The sequence below is a fragment of the Oryzias latipes genome, chromosome 5 (genome assembly GCF_002234675.1).
Source record: "Oryzias latipes chromosome 5, ASM223467v1".
Lineage (NCBI taxonomy): Eukaryota > Metazoa > Chordata > Actinopteri > Beloniformes > Adrianichthyidae > Oryzias > Oryzias latipes.
The window spans coordinates 31,038,572-31,057,961 of NC_019863.2; the positions used below are offsets into that span (position 1 = coordinate 31,038,572).

The 19,390-nt window shown below is 47.5% G+C and overlaps 3 protein-coding genes and 1 long non-coding RNA gene across 6 annotated transcripts in view; 1 reads left to right on the top strand and 3 right to left on the bottom strand.

The window, feature by feature from the left end:
- Positions 1-181: 181 nt before the first annotated feature.
- sh2d5 (SH2 domain containing 5) lies at positions 182-9,235 on the bottom strand. The gene is made up of 9 exons (XM_023955293.1): positions 8,867-9,235; positions 8,716-8,796; positions 8,558-8,635; positions 8,332-8,478; positions 3,160-3,360; positions 2,848-3,031; positions 2,457-2,562; positions 2,215-2,374; positions 182-886 (listed from the first exon to the last, which is right to left on the bottom strand). Exons 1-9 carry the CDS (start codon positions 8,915-8,917, stop codon positions 698-700), a joined length of 1,197 nt encoding a protein of 398 aa, XP_023811061.1. The 5' UTR covers positions 8,918-9,235; the 3' UTR covers positions 182-697.
- Positions 9,236-10,691: 1,456 nt separating this feature from the next.
- On the bottom strand, positions 10,692-16,928 carry hp1bp3 (heterochromatin protein 1 binding protein 3). 2 transcript variants are annotated; one of them, XM_011475658.3, is made up of 13 exons: positions 16,795-16,928; positions 16,333-16,413; positions 16,061-16,241; positions 14,296-14,358; positions 14,035-14,191; positions 13,812-13,955; positions 13,676-13,735; positions 12,858-12,997; positions 12,555-12,645; positions 12,276-12,435; positions 12,089-12,200; positions 11,874-12,017; positions 10,692-11,799 (listed from the first exon to the last, which is right to left on the bottom strand). In XM_011475658.3, the coding sequence occupies exons 2-13, from the start codon at positions 16,397-16,399 to the stop codon at positions 11,307-11,309; spliced, it is 1,812 nt and encodes a 603-aa protein (XP_011473960.1). In that variant the 5' UTR covers positions 16,400-16,413; positions 16,795-16,928; the 3' UTR covers positions 10,692-11,306. The 2 variants fall into 2 exon arrangements, with proteins under 2 accessions (XP_011473960.1, XP_011473961.1); XM_011475659.2 differs by lacking the exon at positions 14,296-14,358.
- On the top strand, positions 15,571-16,166 carry LOC110015180. The gene is made up of 2 exons (XR_002290314.1): positions 15,571-15,681; positions 15,841-16,166. It is a non-coding gene; the product is annotated as an uncharacterized LOC110015180 (long non-coding RNA).
- A 635-nt stretch (positions 16,929-17,563) lies between the features above and the next one.
- Positions 17,564-19,390, bottom strand: part of eif4g3 (eukaryotic translation initiation factor 4 gamma 3) — a 47,577-nt gene continuing 45,750 nt past the window's right edge. The window contains exon 35 of one of the 2 annotated variants that reach the window (XM_023955290.1): positions 17,564-18,401. In XM_023955290.1, the coding sequence (XP_023811058.1) occupies positions 18,220-18,401 (182 nt within the window). In that variant the 3' untranslated portion in view covers positions 17,564-18,219. The remainder of the gene's footprint in view (positions 18,402-19,390) is intronic. The other variant, XM_023955289.1, reaches the window with a different exon arrangement.

Sequence of the window (19,390 nt, forward strand, 5' to 3'; positions counted from 1 at the left end):
TGTGGTTCAAACTAATTTACACTTTCTAGATACTTTTATTTATTTATTTTCAGATTAAAAGATAATCCAAATTTTCCACACTTTAAAGTCTAAACCCTGAATTTCCAAATAAAAATATGCTTCTTCAGATCAAAATAATATCAACAAATCTTGTTTTTTTGTAAAGAAGTTCTTTTCCATCGATCGTCAAAAGCAGCATGACCTTTTATTTTGAAGGTGTGCACAAGGTGGGTAATTTTACAGATTTAACAGTAAAAGGCTTTATTAGTGCTTTGATGCACAAAAATTCTCAGAGCCATAAAAAATATTTCACATTGTTAAAAAATATAATTGCACATTACAAACATAAGAAAAACAGACGAGAACTGTCGTCACCACATTACTGTTTACCAAGCAAACACGGTCGTTAAAAATGAGGTCGATAACCAGGTTTGATCAAAACTTTCCGCTGTCTAGAGTTATGGAGTATTAATTTAAAAACATGTCTGATACCATAGAGGCACATATAAAAATACGTCACAGCAGCAAGCAGGAAGAGCCGACACGAAAAGGTACCTGAACGCACCGTAAAGACGGGATGAGAACCGACACTCGGACTCTGGGGCTTCCTCCCAGCTCGTGTTTTAAAGGTCAAATGTGACAGACGTGTGACATGAGAGAGTGTCCCTGTGTGAGCCTCCGGGGGCGTCAGGACGGGTCAGATCCACTCCCGTCTTTGGGTGCTTTTTCTGGGACTCAGCCTGGCGGCGCGCTGTGTGCCGGCGGCCTCCTCCCACTCGTAGCAGTGGTTCACCCTGGCAGAGCTCAGCGGACACGGCAGCTCGTCCTGCGAGTCCGTGTAGTATTCAATCAGCTCGGCCACGGACGGGAACTTCAACTTACATTTCTGAAACAGAAACGGGACGTTTATGCTCAAGATCCACCATTTCTGCTAAATGAAGAGAAAAAACTGTACAACATAAAAAAAAACATATCAATGCTAATAAAGCTGGAAATTGATAGAATTTTTATTATTTTTTAGAACTAAAACTGTTGACATTAAATAAATAACCTGCTAAAGTGGTTATGAAAAGCTAAATAGACTTTAAAAAAAAAAAGTAAAAGGTTCTAATGTAACCGACTTTCTGGGGTTTAGCATCAGGCGGTGTGGAAGTGCAGAAGATGCTCGGAAACTCCATCTTTACCCCCCCCCCCCAAGTCCGTTACACGAACAAAAACACTCGTCTTTCTAAAAACTGTACAAATTAGAACATAAAGCTTAACGATAAAACTGCTGGAAAAAAGTAGAAAAGCCACTAATTAGCTGGAAAAGGACAAGAAAATGTATTTTTTTTTAATTAAAACTGTTGACAACTGTTGAACTAAATAACACGGCATATTGTTAATATAAAACTTATTGCTAAATAAGCTCAAATGTAGGTAACAAAACTATCTTGTTTCAAAACTGTTTAAATGTCAAATAAAAAAGAATAAATAAACTTGATGCTAATATTGCAGAAAAAATGTCCAACATTTAGCTGGAGACTGCTGAGAAACGACAGCTTTATCCTAAAAGATTTGATAAGGAAGCATTTTAAAATATTTGTTTTCAGTTTGATCTATTTTACCTGTGGCAAGCTGGCGACATGTCCAGGGTGTGCCCCCGCCTTCACCTAACAGCAGCCAAGTTAGGCTGTGGCCGCCCCCCCGTGACCCCGAAAGGGTCACAGCGGGTCAAGAAACCCGGATGGATGGAATTTATGTTTCATCTATTGTGTGCATTTCTGAGAGATGGGTACCAGAAAACTGAATTTCTCCTGATGGGGATCAATCAATCCACCCACCCACCCATCCATCAAAAATAAACTGTAAAAAATGTCAATTTTAAATCTAATAACCAGAAGAATCCTAAATTTTGACATAAAATTTGCTAGAAATTTGTGTAAAAAGCCAAACATTTGCAGGGTAATGCTATTGAAAAAATAATTTAAAAAAAACCCTCTACAAATACTGACATACAAAAATCATGAAAGGAAAGCTAAAAGCACACTAAAAAAAACTGTAAAAATAAAATAAAAGTTTATGTTTGAAACCATAGAATTCTCATAAGACCTGAGAAAAAACCCTTGAAAACATTTTATGAACTAAAGTTTGATTAAAAAATGACTTGAACACGTTATAACACTCAGAAATAAAATAAATGATCGAAGGACACTTTTATTGTGAAAATCTTACCTCCAGGGAGAACTTCCCTTTCTGGGAGTTCTGGATGAGGATGGTGGACATTCCGGTGGGAAAGCGAACGAACAGACACTTGGATTTGGGCTTTTTGGGATGCGAGCACAGAAGGTAGGATCCCAGAACGTCATCGGCGAGGAGGGAGTAGCTGCTGTCACTGCAAGCCAACGGGAAAAAGGGGCTTCAGACTCAAACGGAAACGGGAGCTTTGGACAAAGGCTGCGCTCGGCGGCACTGACGTCGCGATTCCGGCCCAGCACCACACGGCCTGAGCCAGCGCTTCTTCCGTTTCTGCTAAGCTCGGGGCGCGGGCTCTCCTCGCCACTTTCTTGTTTTGATCCTTTCCTGTTTCACACAGAGTTTAAGAAAAGAAATGATTTAAGTTTGTATCCCAAGAGAAGAGGAAATAAATCTCCATATTTGTGTGGGAGTCAGTGAAAGAAAAACAAAAATGAGCCCAGTGGAAAGAAAGTAGAAGGTCATTTCCATGCAGTTGATCAAATCCCAGGTGAATCCAGGTGAGTCCAGGTGATGCACCACAGGTGAGCGTACCCAGCACGCAGCAGAGAAGTTTGCTTTACCTAATCAGATCTCGGACCCTTGACAGCGCTCTCTGAACTTTCGGCCCACCTTGTGACAGACTCAGGTGCTCTTGAAAGCCGCGCTGTTTGAGCGGCGTGAAGGTGAAGGAGCGGTAAGCGCCGGACTGCAGGTTTTTGCTGCGGATGACGTTCTTCCTCATCAGAGACGGAGAAGAAGTGCTGAAGACGTCGTCTTTGCAGCTGTGCGAGCCGTCAGCGGCTTTCTTTGTTTTCTGTGAAGCAGAAGCAGAAACTCCAGTACGACGAAGATCGTTTGGAGCGCAGGTATCTGGACGTGGAGACGCGCCTCACACATTTCCTCTACAGCTTCGAGCGCCGACATTGATGAAAGAACCCTAACCTTTGACCCCAGGAAGAAGCCCTGAAAAGGGGCTCTTCTGAAGGAAACCAGCGCGCTGACGCTCAGAGGGAAGCCGTGGTTGAGCAGGGACGGGTTGTGCTGCGGCGCCGACCCACCGGACTCCTCCTGGGCCTCCTCTGGGTGCTTCTCCAGGTAAGACAGCTGGAAACAGCGGCACAGCAGCAGGTTCAGGAACTGAGCCTGCGGGATAGAGGACGGGGGGGAAAAAAGGTCAACGCTCATTCTGACCGATTTTGACCCAAACACTATATAAGGGGTAAGGTGTGCCTTTAACTCCTGTTAACCCTCGAACGGACTCCAGCTACAAAATGAAGGCTTTCTGGTTAAGTCCCACACCGTAGCTTCCTCCAGGTCCTTTAAACTGCATCCAACGGCATCAAACCCCCAAGTGCTGTTTAGAATGACGGACATTTCTTAGTTTTATGTTTTAGTGCACTAAAGTGAATTCAGTTTGCTCTAAAAAAGATGAAAATTGTTTTTTCCTGATCCCCCATTATGCGATGCAGCACACACTTTAAATATATTTATATGACAAACATTATATTGATTTTTTTGCTGCTAAATGTGGTTTATAAATACTTTTCCCACAAAGGCTGAAGGAATGTTGGCTACAGTTTATGTTTCCCACAAAAACAGCTCAAACTAATTCCGTTTTCTCATCCAAACTAAACCAAAGATGAAATTCCCGACAGGAAATCAAAACAACAAAGTGCTTTTTATCAGAGAAGCTCTTATTTTTTTTCTTCTTACTGGCACTTTTTAGGATATGCTACAAAAGTAAAACATCTTGAACAAAACAGCTTCATAAAAACCTGCTGTTTTGGGTCTTTTAGACAATTTTGTTCTTTGTGGTTGAAAAATATAGTGTCATAATAATTTATTCAGCTAATACGGAGCATTGGGGTCGCCGTAATAGAAAAATAAAATAAATATGAGATAATACAATGTAGAATGGTAATATAAAGCCAAACGTGTATGAGAATAAAGTCGTAAATGACTTTTCAGTTGCCAGTTGGCTCGTCTGTGCTCCTGTACCTGACCGTGAACCTCCTGTCTACTGCTGTACCTGACCGTGTACTTCCTCTGTACTGCTGTACCTGACCGTGAACCTCCTGTCTACTGCTGTACCTGGCCGTGAACCTCCTGTCTACTGCTGTACCTGACCATGTACCTCCTCTCTACTGCTGTACCTGACCGTGTACTTCCTCTCTACTGCTGTACCTGACCATGTACCTCCTCTCTACTGCTGTACCTGACCGTGTACTTCCTCTGTACTGCTGTACCTGACCGTGTACCTCCTGTCTACTGCTGTACCTGGCCGTGAACCTCCTGTCTACTGCTGTACCTGGCCGTGTACCTCCTCTCTAATGCTGTACCTGACCATGTACTTCCTCTGTACTGCTGTACCTGGCCGTGTACCTCCTGTCTACTGCTGTACCTGACCGTGTACCTCCTCTCTACTGCTGTACCTGACTGTGTACTTCCTCTGTACTGCTGTACCTGGCCGTGTACCTCCTGTCTACTGCTGTACCTGACCGTGTACCTCCTGTCTACTGCTGTACCTGACCGTGTACCTCCTCTCTACTGCTGTACCTGACTGTGTACTTCCTCTGTACTGCTGTACCTGGCCGTGTACCTCCTGTCTACTGCTGTACCTGACCATGTACCTCCTCTCTACTGCTGTACCTGACCGTGTACCTCCTCTCTACTGCTGTACCTGACTGTGTACTTCCTCTGTACTGCTGTACCTGACTGTGTACCTCCTCTCTACTGCTGTACCTGACCGTGTACTTCCTCTGTACTGCTGTACCTGACCGTGTACCTCCTGTCTACTGCTGTACCTGGCCGTGTACCTCCTGTCTACTGCTGTACCTGGCCGTGAACCTCCTGTCTACTGCTGTACCTGACCGTGTACCTCCTCTCTACTGCTGTACCTGGCCGTGTACCTCCTCTCTAATGCTGTACCTGACCATGTACTTCCTCTGTACTGCTGTACCTGGCCGTGTACTTCCTCTGTACTGCTGTACCTGACCGTGTACCTCCTGTCTACTGCTGTACCCGGCCGTGTACCTCCTGTCTACTGCTGTACCTGGCCGTGAACCTCCTGTCTACTGCTGTACCTGACCGTGTACCTCCTCTCTACTGCTGTACCTGGCCGTGTACCTCCTCTCTAATGCTGTACCTGACCATGTACTTCCTCTGTACTGCTGTACCTGGCCGTGTACCTCCTGTCTACTGCTGTACCTGACCGTGTACCTCCTCTCTACTGCTGTACCTGACTGTGTACTTCCTCTGTACTGCTGTACCTGGCCGTGTACCTCCTGTCTACTGCTGTACCTGACCGTGTACCTCCTCTCTACTGCTGTACCTGACCGTGTACGTCCTCTCTACTGCTGTACCTGACTGTGTACTTCCTCTGTACTGCTGTACCTGGCCGTGTACCTCCTGTCTACTGCTGTACCTGACCGTGTACCTCCTCTCTACTGCTGTACCTGACCGTGTACCTCCTCTCTACTGCTGTACCTGACTGTGTACTTCCTCTGTACTGCTGTACCTGACTGTGTACCTCCTCTCTACTGCTGTACCTGACCGTGTACTTCCTCTGTACTGCTGTACCTGACCGTGTACCTCCTGTCTACTGCTGTACCTGGCCGTGTACCTCCTGTCTACTGCTGTACCTGGCCGTGAACCTCCTGTCTACTGCTGTACCTGACCGTGTACCTCCTCTCTACTGCTGTACCTGGCCGTGTACCTCCTCCCTAATGCTGTACCTGACCATGTACTTCCTCTGTACTGCTGTACCTGGCCGTGTACCTCCTGTCTACTGCTGTACCTGACCGTGTACCTCCTCTCTACTGCTGTACCTGACTGTGTACTTCCTCTGTACTGCTGTACCTGGCCGTTTACCTCCTGTCTACTGCTGTACCTGACCGTGTACCTCCTCTCTACTGCTGTACCTGACCGTGTACCTCCTCTCTACTGCTGTACCTGACTGTGTACTTCCTCTGTACTGCTGTACCTGACTGTGTACCTCCTCTCTACTGCTGTACCTGACCATGTACCTCCTCTCTACTGCTGTACCTGACTGTGTACTTCCTCTGTACTGCTGTACCTGACTGTGTACCTCCTCTCTGCTGCTGTACCTGACCGTGTACCTCCTCTCTGCTCCTGCAGAATGGATGAAGCTCATTTGCTGGACTTTAAACATGTAGTTGTAGCGTTAGATAAGTTAATTTTTCTCTACGATTTCTGGTACATCGCCTGTCCACCCTGGGGGAGGATCCCTCCATGTTTACACCCCTGAGGTTTCTTCTTTTTCCCTGGAATCTTTTTTTTTTTAGGAGTTTTTCCTTACCGTGAAGGAGGGTCAAAGGGCAGGGATGCCCGGATTAGTTTAGTCCAGGGTTGCTCATTCCTGGTCCTGGAGATCCACCACCCTGCCTGTTTTCCAGCTCTTCCTGCACTGCTCACTGCTGATTACCTGGACCAGGTGTGTTCATTCAATCAGAATCCAGAGACATCTGATTGGGCTAATCAGCAGCTAGCAGGACATGGAGATCTGGAAAACAGTCAGGGTGGTAGATCTTGAGGACCAGGATAGAGCAGTCCTGGTTTAGTCAGTTTAGTTTAGCCGGTACTTATTGAATTCTTTGACTTTATGTTCTTTATGATTCGTGTTTATTACACAACTACCAGTATGAAGCCCATTGAGACGACTATTGTTGTTAGTATTTGGCTATAGAAATAAAACTGAATTGAATGACTCATTACTAGATACATTTTTTTCCAATCGGTTTCTGTCATCCTTTACGTCCCTGCAATAGTGGTTCCTCCAGATTTCCCAGAATTCCAGTCTTAGATGTAGTTTCCGTGGTGGAGTTTGACACGGTGGAGGAGAAACATGGATGATCTGCTGAATTCTGGTTTTCCCTTCAGTCCTCACAGCCTCATTATCCTACAGTAACCCTGCTCCTTGTTTGTTTGTTTGTTTCGCATGTCTCTGACAATATTCTAGGGGATTTTCGGAACACTCAGAAAGCCTTTGTAGCAACAAGCCTATAATTAAAAAAACAACAAGAAGACATTTTAAAGACAGAACCGGAGCAGATTGAGTGCTGATGGTGGAACATACCAAACAAAGACTCCAGGAAGGTTTTTGGTTTGGACCTGAACCCAGAGAAGCTACTTCCCCTTCAGAACAGAACCGGAAAGCAGCTTCACTCTGTTGGCTCTGGCCCGAGTTTCTACCAGCCCTGCTGGGTTTGTGTACCTTAAGGACCTCAGGTCAGTAGTCCCCCTCCGAACATCTTCTGATCTTGGTCTGTTAATCCTCCTAACATCTAAAAACGTGTCGTTTTCTGAAATAACTCCTCCTCCCGGCAGGAGTTCATTAGAAATTCACCTCTGAGTTGTGGGGGGGGGGGGGGGGGAGGAGACGACTGTTGGCGCCGAGTAAGCCTGTCCCTACTTCCCATCATTCCTCTGTTAGAGCCTGTCCCGCTAGCTTACAGCCCCTCACACCCCCATCCCAACATTAGCGGTGCAAAATAAATGCCAAGCGATATCAGAGCCATCAGGCGTCCAGTTCTGATCCAGATTCTGGCTCAGACGGGAAAAACAAAGGCGTTCATGGTCTGTGTCTGACCGTGGATGCATCAGAATGGAGCAGGGAGCTCGTGGCTTGCCGTTGTAGCCTCTACTTCACACCTACAATCGTTTACCATTGGGGTTTTTTTTCACGTCTGCACCTGATTTACAATAATTTAAATAAAAAATACTTTTAAAAATTACATTTTACACTTAATTTTCTTGAAATGTTAAAAACTCCCAAACCAACATTTTCATCAGAGTGAGTCTTTAAAGCCCAACTGTGGTGGTCTGTGTGAGGAAACCAGACTTGTTAGGCCAGTTCTGGTTCTGAATGAGTTGCAGGTTTCTGACAGTGTTGCTCAAAAGGCAGATTTAAAAAAAAAAAAAAAAAGTGGTCCCAGAACAGAACCCTGAGGAACTCCCGCCCGCCTCACAGTATCTGCATTTCAGGACAGGACATTTTTGCAGAAATGTGCTCAAATGTGGCTTCAGTTCCTGAAAAGCAGAACTTTGTCTCACCACCATGAAGATCAGGCAGAGGTTCTGGTTCTGTGGACTTACTGCTCGGGCATGCCTTGCTCTGAAAACGTGGCAGTAGAGCTGGGCGTCGGTGCTGCCCGGGTTATGGGAGACGAAGGCAAACTGGGCGTCGGCGGGCCGGGCGGTGGACAGGGACACTCGGTGCAGAGCGTGGGCCATCAGGAGGGTCTGCAGGAGGTCCAGAACATTCAGACGGACTCGGACCCAGACTCACTGGGTTCTCAGTCACACAGGACAGAACATTTACCGTTTCGTCCTCGTTGTACATCTTCACACCTTTGACAGAGAACCTCAGGGCCACGGTTCTCCTCCTCCTCCTGCATGACTGGTGGATCATGACAGCCTCTGTTAGACACCTCCTCCTCCTCCTCCAGCAGGAGCAGGGAGGTCAGCTGAGGGACTCACCTTCAGGGACCTGAGCTGCAGGTCCAGCTGCTCCATCTGCTCGTCCAGGGCGCAGTCCTCCACGGGGAACGAGCCCACGTACTGCAGGAGACAAACCCGCCGTCAGAACCGGAACGCACAGAGGAGCGCGCGCGCGCGCCCACGCACTCACCTCTGCGGAGCGGGTCACCGCACCGTCTTCTGCCAGGGGGGCCTCGCCCATGCTGTCTGCTCCTGCCAAACAGGAGGTCTCCTCCTCCCGGAGGTCTTCAGGACGACCTGCCACCGGAAACGTTTGGAGAGGACGCGCGAGGAGATCCGTGACCCGCCTTTTCCCGCCCGTCGCTCCACGCAGCTGCTGTCTGAGGAGAACCAGGCCGACGAGGTCTTCAGGCGGTCCGGACCCGAACTCCTCCTTCAACAGACCTTCATCAAAAACAAGAACACCTGGAGATCTTCGGGGGGGGTCCTCCTGACGCGCCGCCAGTTCCGCACTCCTACCTGTTGTCTTTCTGCCCTGCGGCTCAGGTGTGCAGCCAGGCAGAGGAGGGGCTAAATGTGACGTGGGGGGGGGGGGGGGGACTTCCGCCGAAGATCCGACACCTAGCGGAAGACAGCGGACACGAGCCTGCCTCCGCGCGCGCGCGCTCACGGAGGGAAAACTGTCCAGTCAGATCCATGAAGCATTCCGGGTTGAAGATCCAGAACCTCAGAGACGCTCAGAGGTTCTTCAGGATTGGTGGGTATGCATCACGAAACCACAACATCTGATTGAAGGTAAACATTTTCTCCACAAATTTAACACTTTTTTCCCAACAACAAGCAGCTCAGAAGGAATTTAGACAAACATACACAACATTTGCATCATTGTGTTAAAAATGGACGAGACTGTTCTGCTTTAGTTTCTCTGCGTCACATTGGGTGAAGATCAGAAGTTCTGCTCTGGTTTCTGGAGGTTCTGGATTTGACCCGTCAGTGAAGCTGCATGAAGTTCTGTTTTTTTTTAACAGATGTTTAGTGTTTTTCTAGTTTTATTTACTGGGATCCAGTCTGTGTTGGTGATCACAGCAAACTTGAGAACGTGGATGTTCTCATTTCCTTTAGCCCATCTTTAGTCAGGGGCCTCAGAAAAGGGTCTGGGGTCTTAAGGGTCCAACCATTTCTGATGGGGGGGGGGCTCTTTTACAGGATAATAGGAAACCAGAATTTCTAATCCTGTAAAGAATTTCCAGCTCATCCCTGTTTTTACTTGGATTGCTGGTTCAACTGATTCAAAGTCTCAACTTTTGAAGTCCCTCTCCGATCATCGTCTGATCTATTTTCAAAGCGTTCCTAGTGGTCTTTTATTTATGATGATGCCGTTTTCAGCCAAAAACCTGTCATTTTCTAGGACCTAGTTTCTGCAGAGCAGCAGGAGTTCATCAGAAATTCACCCGAGTTGTGGACAGGACTGTTTGAGCGAAGTAAGCCAGTCCCCCACCTTTTTTTGTCTTCAAACATGTTTTTAATAATCCTCATTTTCAATATTTTTATTACTGTAGTTCCAGTTATAAACTGACCAATCAGATGCCTCAATAAAAGTAGGTGGAGCCTGCTGGCCCCCCACAATAACGTTCAAACCGTTGGCTGGCTCAGCCCAGTTTCAAGTGGATGGGGCGTGGCCTTCCAACAAGCTCACCCCTGACCGGACAGTGGTCGCCATAGAAACCTTGACTCGGACCAATCGCTGCCCGCGGACGTCTGGTTTCAAGATGGCGGTCAGTGTCTGTATTGGGAAAAAATGGCGCCTGAATGGATTTGATTTGGTCGGCGCCGGATGAAACCAGTTTCTACGGATCTAGTTCTCAGAGACGGTCGGTGGTGGGGGCTTGTTTCAGGGACGGGGGTTCAGCGAGGACTCTTGAGAACCGTCCAGCCGATTTGTACGGCAGGTTTTAAAAAGGCTTCCCAGAAGTGGAGAAAGGTTCCTCCGGCACAGAAAAAGTCAGACAAGAGCGTACAAATATAGCCATTTTATTAATGACTTGGAAAAAGAGCTTTACCAACACAAGGAATACATGCATGCAGGGTAGGTGAGAGCTATCGATAGTCTTCCTGGTTCTTTTTCACAAACACATTTGGTAACAACTGTTAGAATAAAACCGGATCATGTCAACTTACACTCCTTTAAAGGAACCTTAAGAAAAACCTCAGCCGGGCTCCTCTTTCAACACTTCAGGACTTCAAAAGACGGTCGTTTATTTAGTGACGTAAAAAAAACGTAACACTTTAGAGTCAGAAACGTACGGTCGGTCAGAATCCGGGGGCCGCCGCCGTCGACCTCCGATCTGAAAATGATGAGTGGGCCGAGTACAAAGAGGAGGAGGAACCTATAAAAAGAGGAGTCGCGGCGCCGCGCTCCTTTTGCGTGGGGAGCCCGGCGGCTGCAACCCGAGTTGGTCCGAGGCTCGGTGGAGAAGGGGGAGGAGCTTCAGGAAAGGCTCAGACGCGGCTAATGGACTGGCAGAAAAACGCTCTAACTCTCCAATAGAAAAAAACAAAATCTACGGCCCCTTCAACGCGGGAGGAGGGGGAGAACGGAGGCGGGAGGTCTGTGGTGGTCTGTCCCGGCCTCAGCGTCGTCCCCGTTTGGACTGTCGGGCGGGCTGTTTGCTGCTTTTCGCCCCCGTCTTGACCGTGGGGGGCGTCTTCTTGGGCTCGGAGCGTTTGCCCTTGGCCGGCTGCTTTTTCGCTGCAGGCTCCTCAGGAGACGACTCCTCGGATCTGGAACTCCTGGAGCGGCTCTTGGCCGTCTTGTCATCCTTCTCTGGGGTCGACTCCTTGGGCGGGGGCCTCTTGGACCCCCTGGCGCTCAGCTTTTTGACGGCGGGCGTTTTGGGCTTTTTGGAGGGCGCGGCCTTCTTCACTGGGGTTTCCTTCGGGGGTGCCGCCTCCTTTTTGGAGGCCGGCTGTTTCCGGCCCGCTTTCTTGGCTGGAGGCGGAGCTTTTTTGGCCGGAGACTTCTTGGCGAAGGCCTTCCCCCGACTTTTCACCGGACCGCTGCTTCGAGCCTTCTTGGCAGGGGGGGGCCGTCGCGCCTTGGGTGGAGGTCTCTTCTGAGAGGATCTGGTTTAAAACAGAGACGTCAGCTTACAGGAGGCAAGCCACACAGGAAGTAATCGATTACAAGCGTCAGGTACCTCTTTGGAGGCAGGGCTTCATCCTCAGACGACTCCTCTTCCTCCGACTCTTCCTCTTCTTCCGATGAGTCGACCGTCCTCCTGCGTTTGGCGGGGGTCTTCACGGCGGGCTCTTTGAACTTGTCGGGGAACAGAGTGTTGGGACTGAAGACAAACGGGAGAAGAATTGAAAGAGGATCCATGCAGGACGGAAAACGGGAGAAACACTGGAATACCTGGGATAAAACGGGAAAGAGAGCCTGTAGGTCCCGGTGAAGCCGTGACCCGTGATCTGCTCCATCCAGCCCAGAACTTTGCACTTTTTCAGGGTTCTCCGGAGAGTCGCCACTGAGGAGGACAGTCGTCTTCAGAAGGGGAAAACGTGGACGGTAATGTCCCGCTTCAACACCAGCACAGACTTACTCAGGTGGTGCTCCTTCACGTCTTTGTGCGAGTCCAGCAGGTGTTTGCGCAGCAGCGTGGTGCTGCAGGTTTTGGGTTCGTTCATGGCCGTGATGGCGACGGTGATGGCTTCTTCCAGCACGCTGCCCTTCGGCTGGGGCTTGTTCCCACCTCGCTTCAGCTGAAAACGTCCAGAATCAATACATGCAAAGAAAACACACGCTTTGGTGAAATGTGACGCCATGCAGCGTTTTCTTTGAGGTCCGGCGCTGTGGAGTTGCAGACTTTTAGAAGAAGTACCTGAAACGTCCCCCGAGCTCCTTTTCCAGTGATTTGCTCCAGATGACCTTTCTCCACCGCTTTCACCAGAGCCGTCTTCAGAGATTCGGGTCTGAAATCAAAGCAGAAAAATTTCACACGATCGCAACGGAAATCCCCGTAGGATTCAACCTCACGGGCAAAAACCAGCACGGGAGTCTGAAAACGACTTTAGCTGTAAACTCTAAAAGTGTCATTTAGACTGAATAAAGATCAGCTGGTGGGATTTCTGTACATTTAAAGGGACGCTGCGTTTGAGGCAGCTTGGAAACTCGGCTGTCCTACTTGTTCTCGATGTTGAGGCTGGGGAAGTGCTGCTCCAGGTACTTCTTGATCAGGTTGTAGGACGCCTCTTTGGGCTCGCAGAGCTGCGTGATGATGAGAGGAAGAGCGTCTCCCAGACTCTCCAGCTTATTGGGAGCTTTCTAGAAACAACAGGTCAACGCCGCGCATTAGTGCCACCAAACCTTAACCCATCACAGCTACAGGTACAAGCTGAACCCACAGAGAACGCCCGAGTGAAGAATGCACTACCCCAGCGTTCTCCTGCCCCCCGCTTGGTACTTTTCCACCCAGAATTGAACCAGCGCCCAGAACTATCGCATTTTTGGTGTGAACCGTTGAAGCGGATTCTCAGGCGTTTTCTTTCACAGCCTTGCTCCGATACATGAAAGACGGGGTGTCATAGAGTAACAATTTCTCCTTCGTGATCAATCAAGGACTCTACGCATCATCGGAGCCCCTGATTGGTCAAAGTTCTCCTGTGTTCAACGGTCGCTTGTTTTGTGTGCCATAGAAGCTTGCAAAGCGATGCTCGAACAGCAGAGTTCTGAACACACAAACGCCCGCTTACACGACCCCTTCACCGTTCGTGGTCGCCTCAACGCCGACTCTGAGGGTCAGAGTAAACGGGAGGAGGAGCCGCCTGTTAGACAAACTGGAGGTTTGCATCACAACTGTCTCCATGATGCGCTGTTGTGAAACTATAAATAAAGGTGTAAGTCTATAACAAAAAGAACTGGAGGTTCATACTTGGTGTTTCCGCTGACCTGGCAGGAAAAGAAATGGTAGAAAATAGAGTTTTAGGAAGGTTGAAAACAAACCTTTGGGGGGGCGGGCTGCTTTCCGATGACAAAAGACCCCGACAGGCCTTTGCCTTTCAGCTGAGAGACAAACCAGAAGATTTACCGGTGAAGCCAAGCCGACACACGCACAGAAAACGGCGGTCCGAGGCGTCACCTGTTTGATGGTTCCCTTCTCCAGATGCTTCTTCAGGGCTTTCTTGATGAAGAAGGTTTTCTTGCTGAGCTCCATCCCGGGGTGTTTATCCAGCAGATATTTCATGAGGGACTTGAAGGAAATCCCGGACTTGTCACTGGAAGCCTGCGGGGGAGGGTGAAGAGACAAAAGCGGCTTTAAGGATGCCAGGAGGCGGGGTCAGCTGGAAGAGCGCCGTACACACCCTCAACGCCTCAATCAGGATGTTATCCATTCTGTGCTGCGTTCCTGCAAAGTTGGTGACGGGAACATTTTTGTGTGCAGCGACGCTAGCCCACAAAGGGATCGTCCGCTTCACCTTCTTGGTTCTGGACTTCTTGTACTTGTAGCCGTCCTTCATCCTGCCGCCACAAGGAGCAACACAAGTTCAGTGAAGGGGGTTTGACCGCCGCCGAGCGATATTTCACTGTGATTGCTTCCACCCTTATCTTTGTCCCATCCTCACCTTAGTAGGAGAACATAGCAGTGCTTGGAGCACTGTCCAGCCGCGCAGTCCTCGCATTTGTCACTATGTCACCAAGGGGGGAAAACAACAAAAACCCAAGCTTCAGGACGTCTGTCTAAACGAGGAGCACAGCCGTTCAACTGAACGCCAATCGCTCTAAAAACAAAACAAAAAAACTGCTCATTCTGAGGGGAGAAAATAATAAAATATTAGGCGGGAAAGTCAGATTGAAGCCCCTCCCTCTAAAGGACACCCCGTCAAAAGGAAGGCTTTGACCTTTTCGGTCTGTCTACGGTGGAAGCGAGGAGCCCTAATAGTTTGATTCCAGTGGAGGAGAAGCTGGTCTGATCGAGCATTGTTAGGGTTCCAGCACAGTGGGAGAGCGTCAGCCCCGAGACTGGAAGGTTGGGGGTTCAAATCCATGATGATTTGGGAGAGGGGGGTGGGGTGAGAGGAGACTGAAGTTCATCCACTGACTGAAAATAAGAACTGTGCATTTAGTGCAGCACTTTGTAGTGCCCTGAATTTAAAAAGCAAATCGGACACCGTGGTCACTACTGTTTTTTTAATGGCAGATGTGACGTCACCGATTTCACAAAGTTAAAATATTAATATGAATGTTTGCCATGATTATTTATGAGTCCACTGTCTTCTGAAGATAAAAATGTTGGTTTATTAATAAAATACATTTTTTGGGCAAAAATTGTTTCGACGCAATGCATTGTGGTCTATATTTGCCCATCTAGGGAGCAACGAGACTTCTGGGAAAATACTAGGGCACTGGATTTTGGAATTGTGAATTCAGACAGCACTAGAAAATGGTTAACGCACCATATAGTGAGTAGGGAAAGAATTTGAACACAGCCACAAAATTTGTCAACTGTTTTGAACGTTGGGGCCAGCAGGCTCCACCCCCTTTTGGTCGATCCAGAATAGTTCTTCTGACCAATAGAACAACTGAAGAAGAGCTGTTTATTTCACCTTCAAATGCGGCCAATGAATACGCCCTTCTTATTCCTGATTTCAAGGATCGGTCAGGTGTATTCTCCTATGCTGTCCATATCCCAAGATGCATTGCAGCCGAACCGGAAGATTTTCTGACAACAACGGCGGAGTCTAAAGGCGGACGCGGAGTTGGAAATAATTACCTTTCCTATAATCACACCTCCAAGATTAAAAGTCATCAAATATTGACCTCCACAACTGGTTCACTACTCCTCTCTGTATAGGACTCACGGTTGCTAGGCGACAGGACATTCGCCCATGTAACGGCTAGACGTGTCCAAATTCACACCCGGCCAACGTTGACGGGGAAGGCTGCTGAAAGGACGCAGTCATCGAATTTGGACAGTCTACTATGGGATTTTGGCTCCTTGGAGCCTGCAGGTACTTCCTGTTTGGAACGCCTTGGGGGAGGGGCCACTCAGTCCAGTTCTCTTTTACAGTCAATGGCGTCAGTGCAATGGTGGGACTCCACTGTTTGAATGAAGCTGGATTGGAATCGAGACTTTTCCTGACTTCTACTCTGTTTGGATGTTTTTTCAGAATCTAGGGCGGCTCTGGAGCATTTCAGCGTTTTGAGCGGCGCGGGCGCCGCGTTTTAACGCCGCTCGGTTCAGCAGCTTCTCCTCCAATAGCTGTGGCTGTGACAGGTCACACCTGTGGTGTGGTCCAGCGGAGGTAAGGATCATAGAAACAGATAAGTGTTATCAAAGTGAAATATCGCGCCGGGAACACCTGCAGCCCCCCGTCTCAGGAGACTCACTCTTTCTTGGACTTGCCCTCTTCTCCCTCCTCTGCGGGGGCCCCTCCGTCCACCTTCTCGCCGTTCTCCGTGGGCTCTTCATCGGCGGCTTTCTGGTCCTCCTCAGCATCAGCTGGTGCCGCCGAAGCTTCAGCCTCCTCCTCCTCCTCAGCAGGAGGAGACTCCTCTGAGGCTTCTGGCTCTGAGAGGCAGACAGGAACAGTCAACACCGGGACGACCTCTGACGGCCCCCTCCCCCCCGCTGTCTGGGGGTGGTGCGTTCACGGGTTCACCTTTGTCTGCAGCCGCGGCGGGGGCCTTCTCCTGTGATGGAGTCGCTGCTGCTCGGCGAATCGGCATCACAGAAAACCTGCCTGCAAACCGGGAATAGACGTTAGCGCCGCTCCAGGGGGGGGTGGAGGCGTTTTAAATCACGACCCCCCCCCCCCCACGTCATTCATTGTTAGCCATTTGCCCTGCAGCCTGAAAACAAAAGCTGCTGTTTTTAAAAAATAAAAACAGCGGCGGCCATTTTCAGGCCTGTCTGCACGAGCCAAAGGATGAGCCGCGGGAATCTTTTTCCCGCCGTCATTTTCGCCATTTTGTCCGCAGGTTTGGGAACACAGTAATGGCGTCGCATCAGGGAGATGAAAACCATTTTTATTCAGAGGGAAACAACAACCACCAGCGGCCCGCTAAAGACCGCGCACGAGCGTCACGTGCACACGAGGCGCTTCGGTTCTTACCGGACTTACCTTTCGCTTCAGGGGAACTGGAGGAAAAAAAAAAACACTTTTCAGAGGAGACGTCTGCACGGTCCTCCGATTCGTTTTGTTCGTTCGGAAGCCCCGCCCCTCGGACCGTTGGTGACGCAGCGGGTCACGTTCTACGTACGAGGATTTCCGACATGCGCACTTGAAGATAAACACAGCGAGGGGCGCGTGCCTAAACAGAAGTAACTTCTAAAACAACATAAATCATGTATTTATACATTTTATACTATAACATTAAAAAAATTAAATCTGTACAGATTTCTGAGTATAATTTCAGTCAAAATCGTCATATTTTGTTAAAAATGGGCATAGAAAAAAAGTCTTTAGTTTCTGTTGTAAATCTGATATTTTAGCAAATTCTATTATGAAAAGTAAAAACTTTTACCAATTAACAAAAAAAGTCAACATTTATATGGCAACCACTCCAATTAAAAAAAATTAGCTTTTACACAAACAAGTTGGTACAGTCCAAGTAAAATTAGCTGAAAAATCAACAATGGGAAAATGTGGACTGCACAGACGTCATATGGATTAAATAAAAATTAAACATTCACTACATTTGTATATTGTTGTATTATGGTCTGCTTCAAATCCAACAAGTTCAGAACCAGCCTCTCCAGGTAAGCTTACCTGTCCTGTCCTCTGCAGGAACAGAGACAGCCGTCAATCATCCAACACAGCAGCCTTTGCGTTCAGTAGATCCACAGACATGGAGAAGCTCACAGTGAAAGAGGAAATCATGAGAAACACCTTTTAAATACATTTTTTGTCTTTAATGTATTTACAAGCTTTAATCTGCGTTGTAAGTCTTCAGTATTACAAGCATCTGGTATTTAGCGAACTTGGCCATTAGCTTTTTGAAGTTGCCTTTTTTTTTTTGTCCCCCTCCCCAAGACGGTTCTTGCTTTTTGACGTCTGCCTCCCGCGAGGAGTTTGTTCGAGCAGCGCGTCACGCGGCTTTCACCTCCTGAAAGCTCCGGTTCATTCAGGATTTTTTCGTTCCAAAAGCATTTGCTTCTACCCTGTTTGTCAGCGTTTCAGGGAGGATATTTTCACAATACTTTGTTATTCTAATTGATTATGTTGTTAATCCTGTTTTTACTGTGAACATCTGCAAATGTTAAATAACTTTAATATTTGCAGTCCTTAAAAAAATAATAAATTAAAGAGTCCAGAACCTATGCATCTTTTAAGTCTCTTCTTAAAAAGTAACAAAAGAAAAGTTAAAATTTAAAACAAAAATATTTTCTATGTATGATACAGATATTTAGTGCTTCCGCTGCTGGAATCCAAACTCAAAATGGCGTCGGAACCGTACCACAGGAAACATCGTTTTTCCTGTCGTGAAGCCACTTTGAACGCTCGCTCAGCTTCCAAGGATGCAGTTCTGCTGCGGCGTCTCCCTCGTCAATTGTCCTCGGACTCCTCCTCCGCCTCCCGCAGCCAGGTGAAGAAGGCCGTCACAGACTTGAGGGCCACGCCTTTGCCCTCCTGCTCGGCCGGGTCTTTGCTGGACTCCCACTTGTAGAACGCGTCCTCCGAGATGACGTCCTCGTCGTACAGACAGTCGAAGAACATCCGGAGGAGATCTGCCGGAACACAGGAGCAGAGGTCACCTCCAGGCCGCCGGGCCAACAGTCACCACCAGAAAGTGACGGGAACTTGATTTAATTATAAAGGTACCTCCTCATTAAAAACGCAGTTGGAACTCATTGATTACATGACATGCGCACAATGGAGGTGGGAATATGAAAATTTCAGGCAATTGAACCGTTTTTGACAAACGGCACATTTATTGGATTCATTGTGTCTTAAAAGTTTAAATGTAAACATACATCCTATCAGATCAGCTGATTTTTAGTACAAATATTTATGATTCACATGCAGATTTATACATATGGATGTACATCTTATACTTTTAATTTGTCTATTTTTCTAATCATGACTGATTATCTCAAGCTTAATATATCCATGAATAGATTTATCCTCTTGTTTTTTGTCTTGATTTCTCGAAATAAATCATTTCTTATCAAAAATAAAACACTAAATTGCGATTCCAACATAGCCTTCTATGTTTTATTTGATTTTCTATAGTTCCTTTGAATTCTTTTAAAATTTCCTTTCTTTTAGTGGTCCTTTATCTGAAAATCTGCTTCTCAAATAAAACCAGCTCTCTGATTGGTCAGACTGCTCGACATGCTCTATGATGTCACCAATAGCAGGCTAGGAATCTGATAAGGGGGGGGGGGTCAAATCAGGATCAGCATAAAGCAAAAACAAGATTATAAATGAAAAAAAAGAACATTTGAAAACAGTTTTCATCTTAAAAGTTCACATCTAGAAAGAAAGAAAGAAAGTGTAACGGCTGCTGTTTTTGGTGTCAGTCATGTCCCGATAGCCAATAGACACAAAGCTCCGCCCCCACGTAAAATTACAATCACACTAAAAGTCAGAAATACTACTTTAAATGGAGAACGGTAAGCAAAGAGAGAAAACAAAACAGCAGCTGTTCCTAATAAACTTATTTCATTTGGTGTCAGTTCTAGGTTGATCATTTTCAGTATTTTCTTTATAATTT

Bases quoted from the DNA above. Each gene is read 5' to 3' on its own strand.
- sh2d5 (XM_023955293.1), bottom strand. From the start codon at position 8,917: ATGGGCGAGGCCCCCCTGGCAGAAGACGGTGCGGTGACCCGCTCCGCA. The intron at 8,479-8,557 runs GTAAATGTTCTG...GACCTCCTGCAG, and splicing joins TGTACAACGAGGACGAAACG to ACCCTCCTGATGGCCCACGC. The intron at 2,375-2,456 runs GTCAGTGCCGCC...GTTGGCTTGCAG, and splicing joins TGCTGGGCCGGAATCGCGAC to TGACAGCAGCTACTCCCTCC.
- hp1bp3 (XM_011475658.3), bottom strand. From the start codon at position 16,399: ATGCCGATTCGCCGAGCAGCAGCGACTCCATCACAGGAGAAGGCCCCC. The intron at 12,646-12,857 runs GTAGGACAGCCG...CTTTGATTTCAG, and splicing joins AGCCTCAACATCGAGAACAA to ACCCGAATCTCTGAAGACGG. The intron at 12,201-12,275 runs GTAAGTCTGTGC...TGTCCTCCTCAG, and splicing joins CGTGAAGGAGCACCACCTGA to TGGCGACTCTCCGGAGAACC.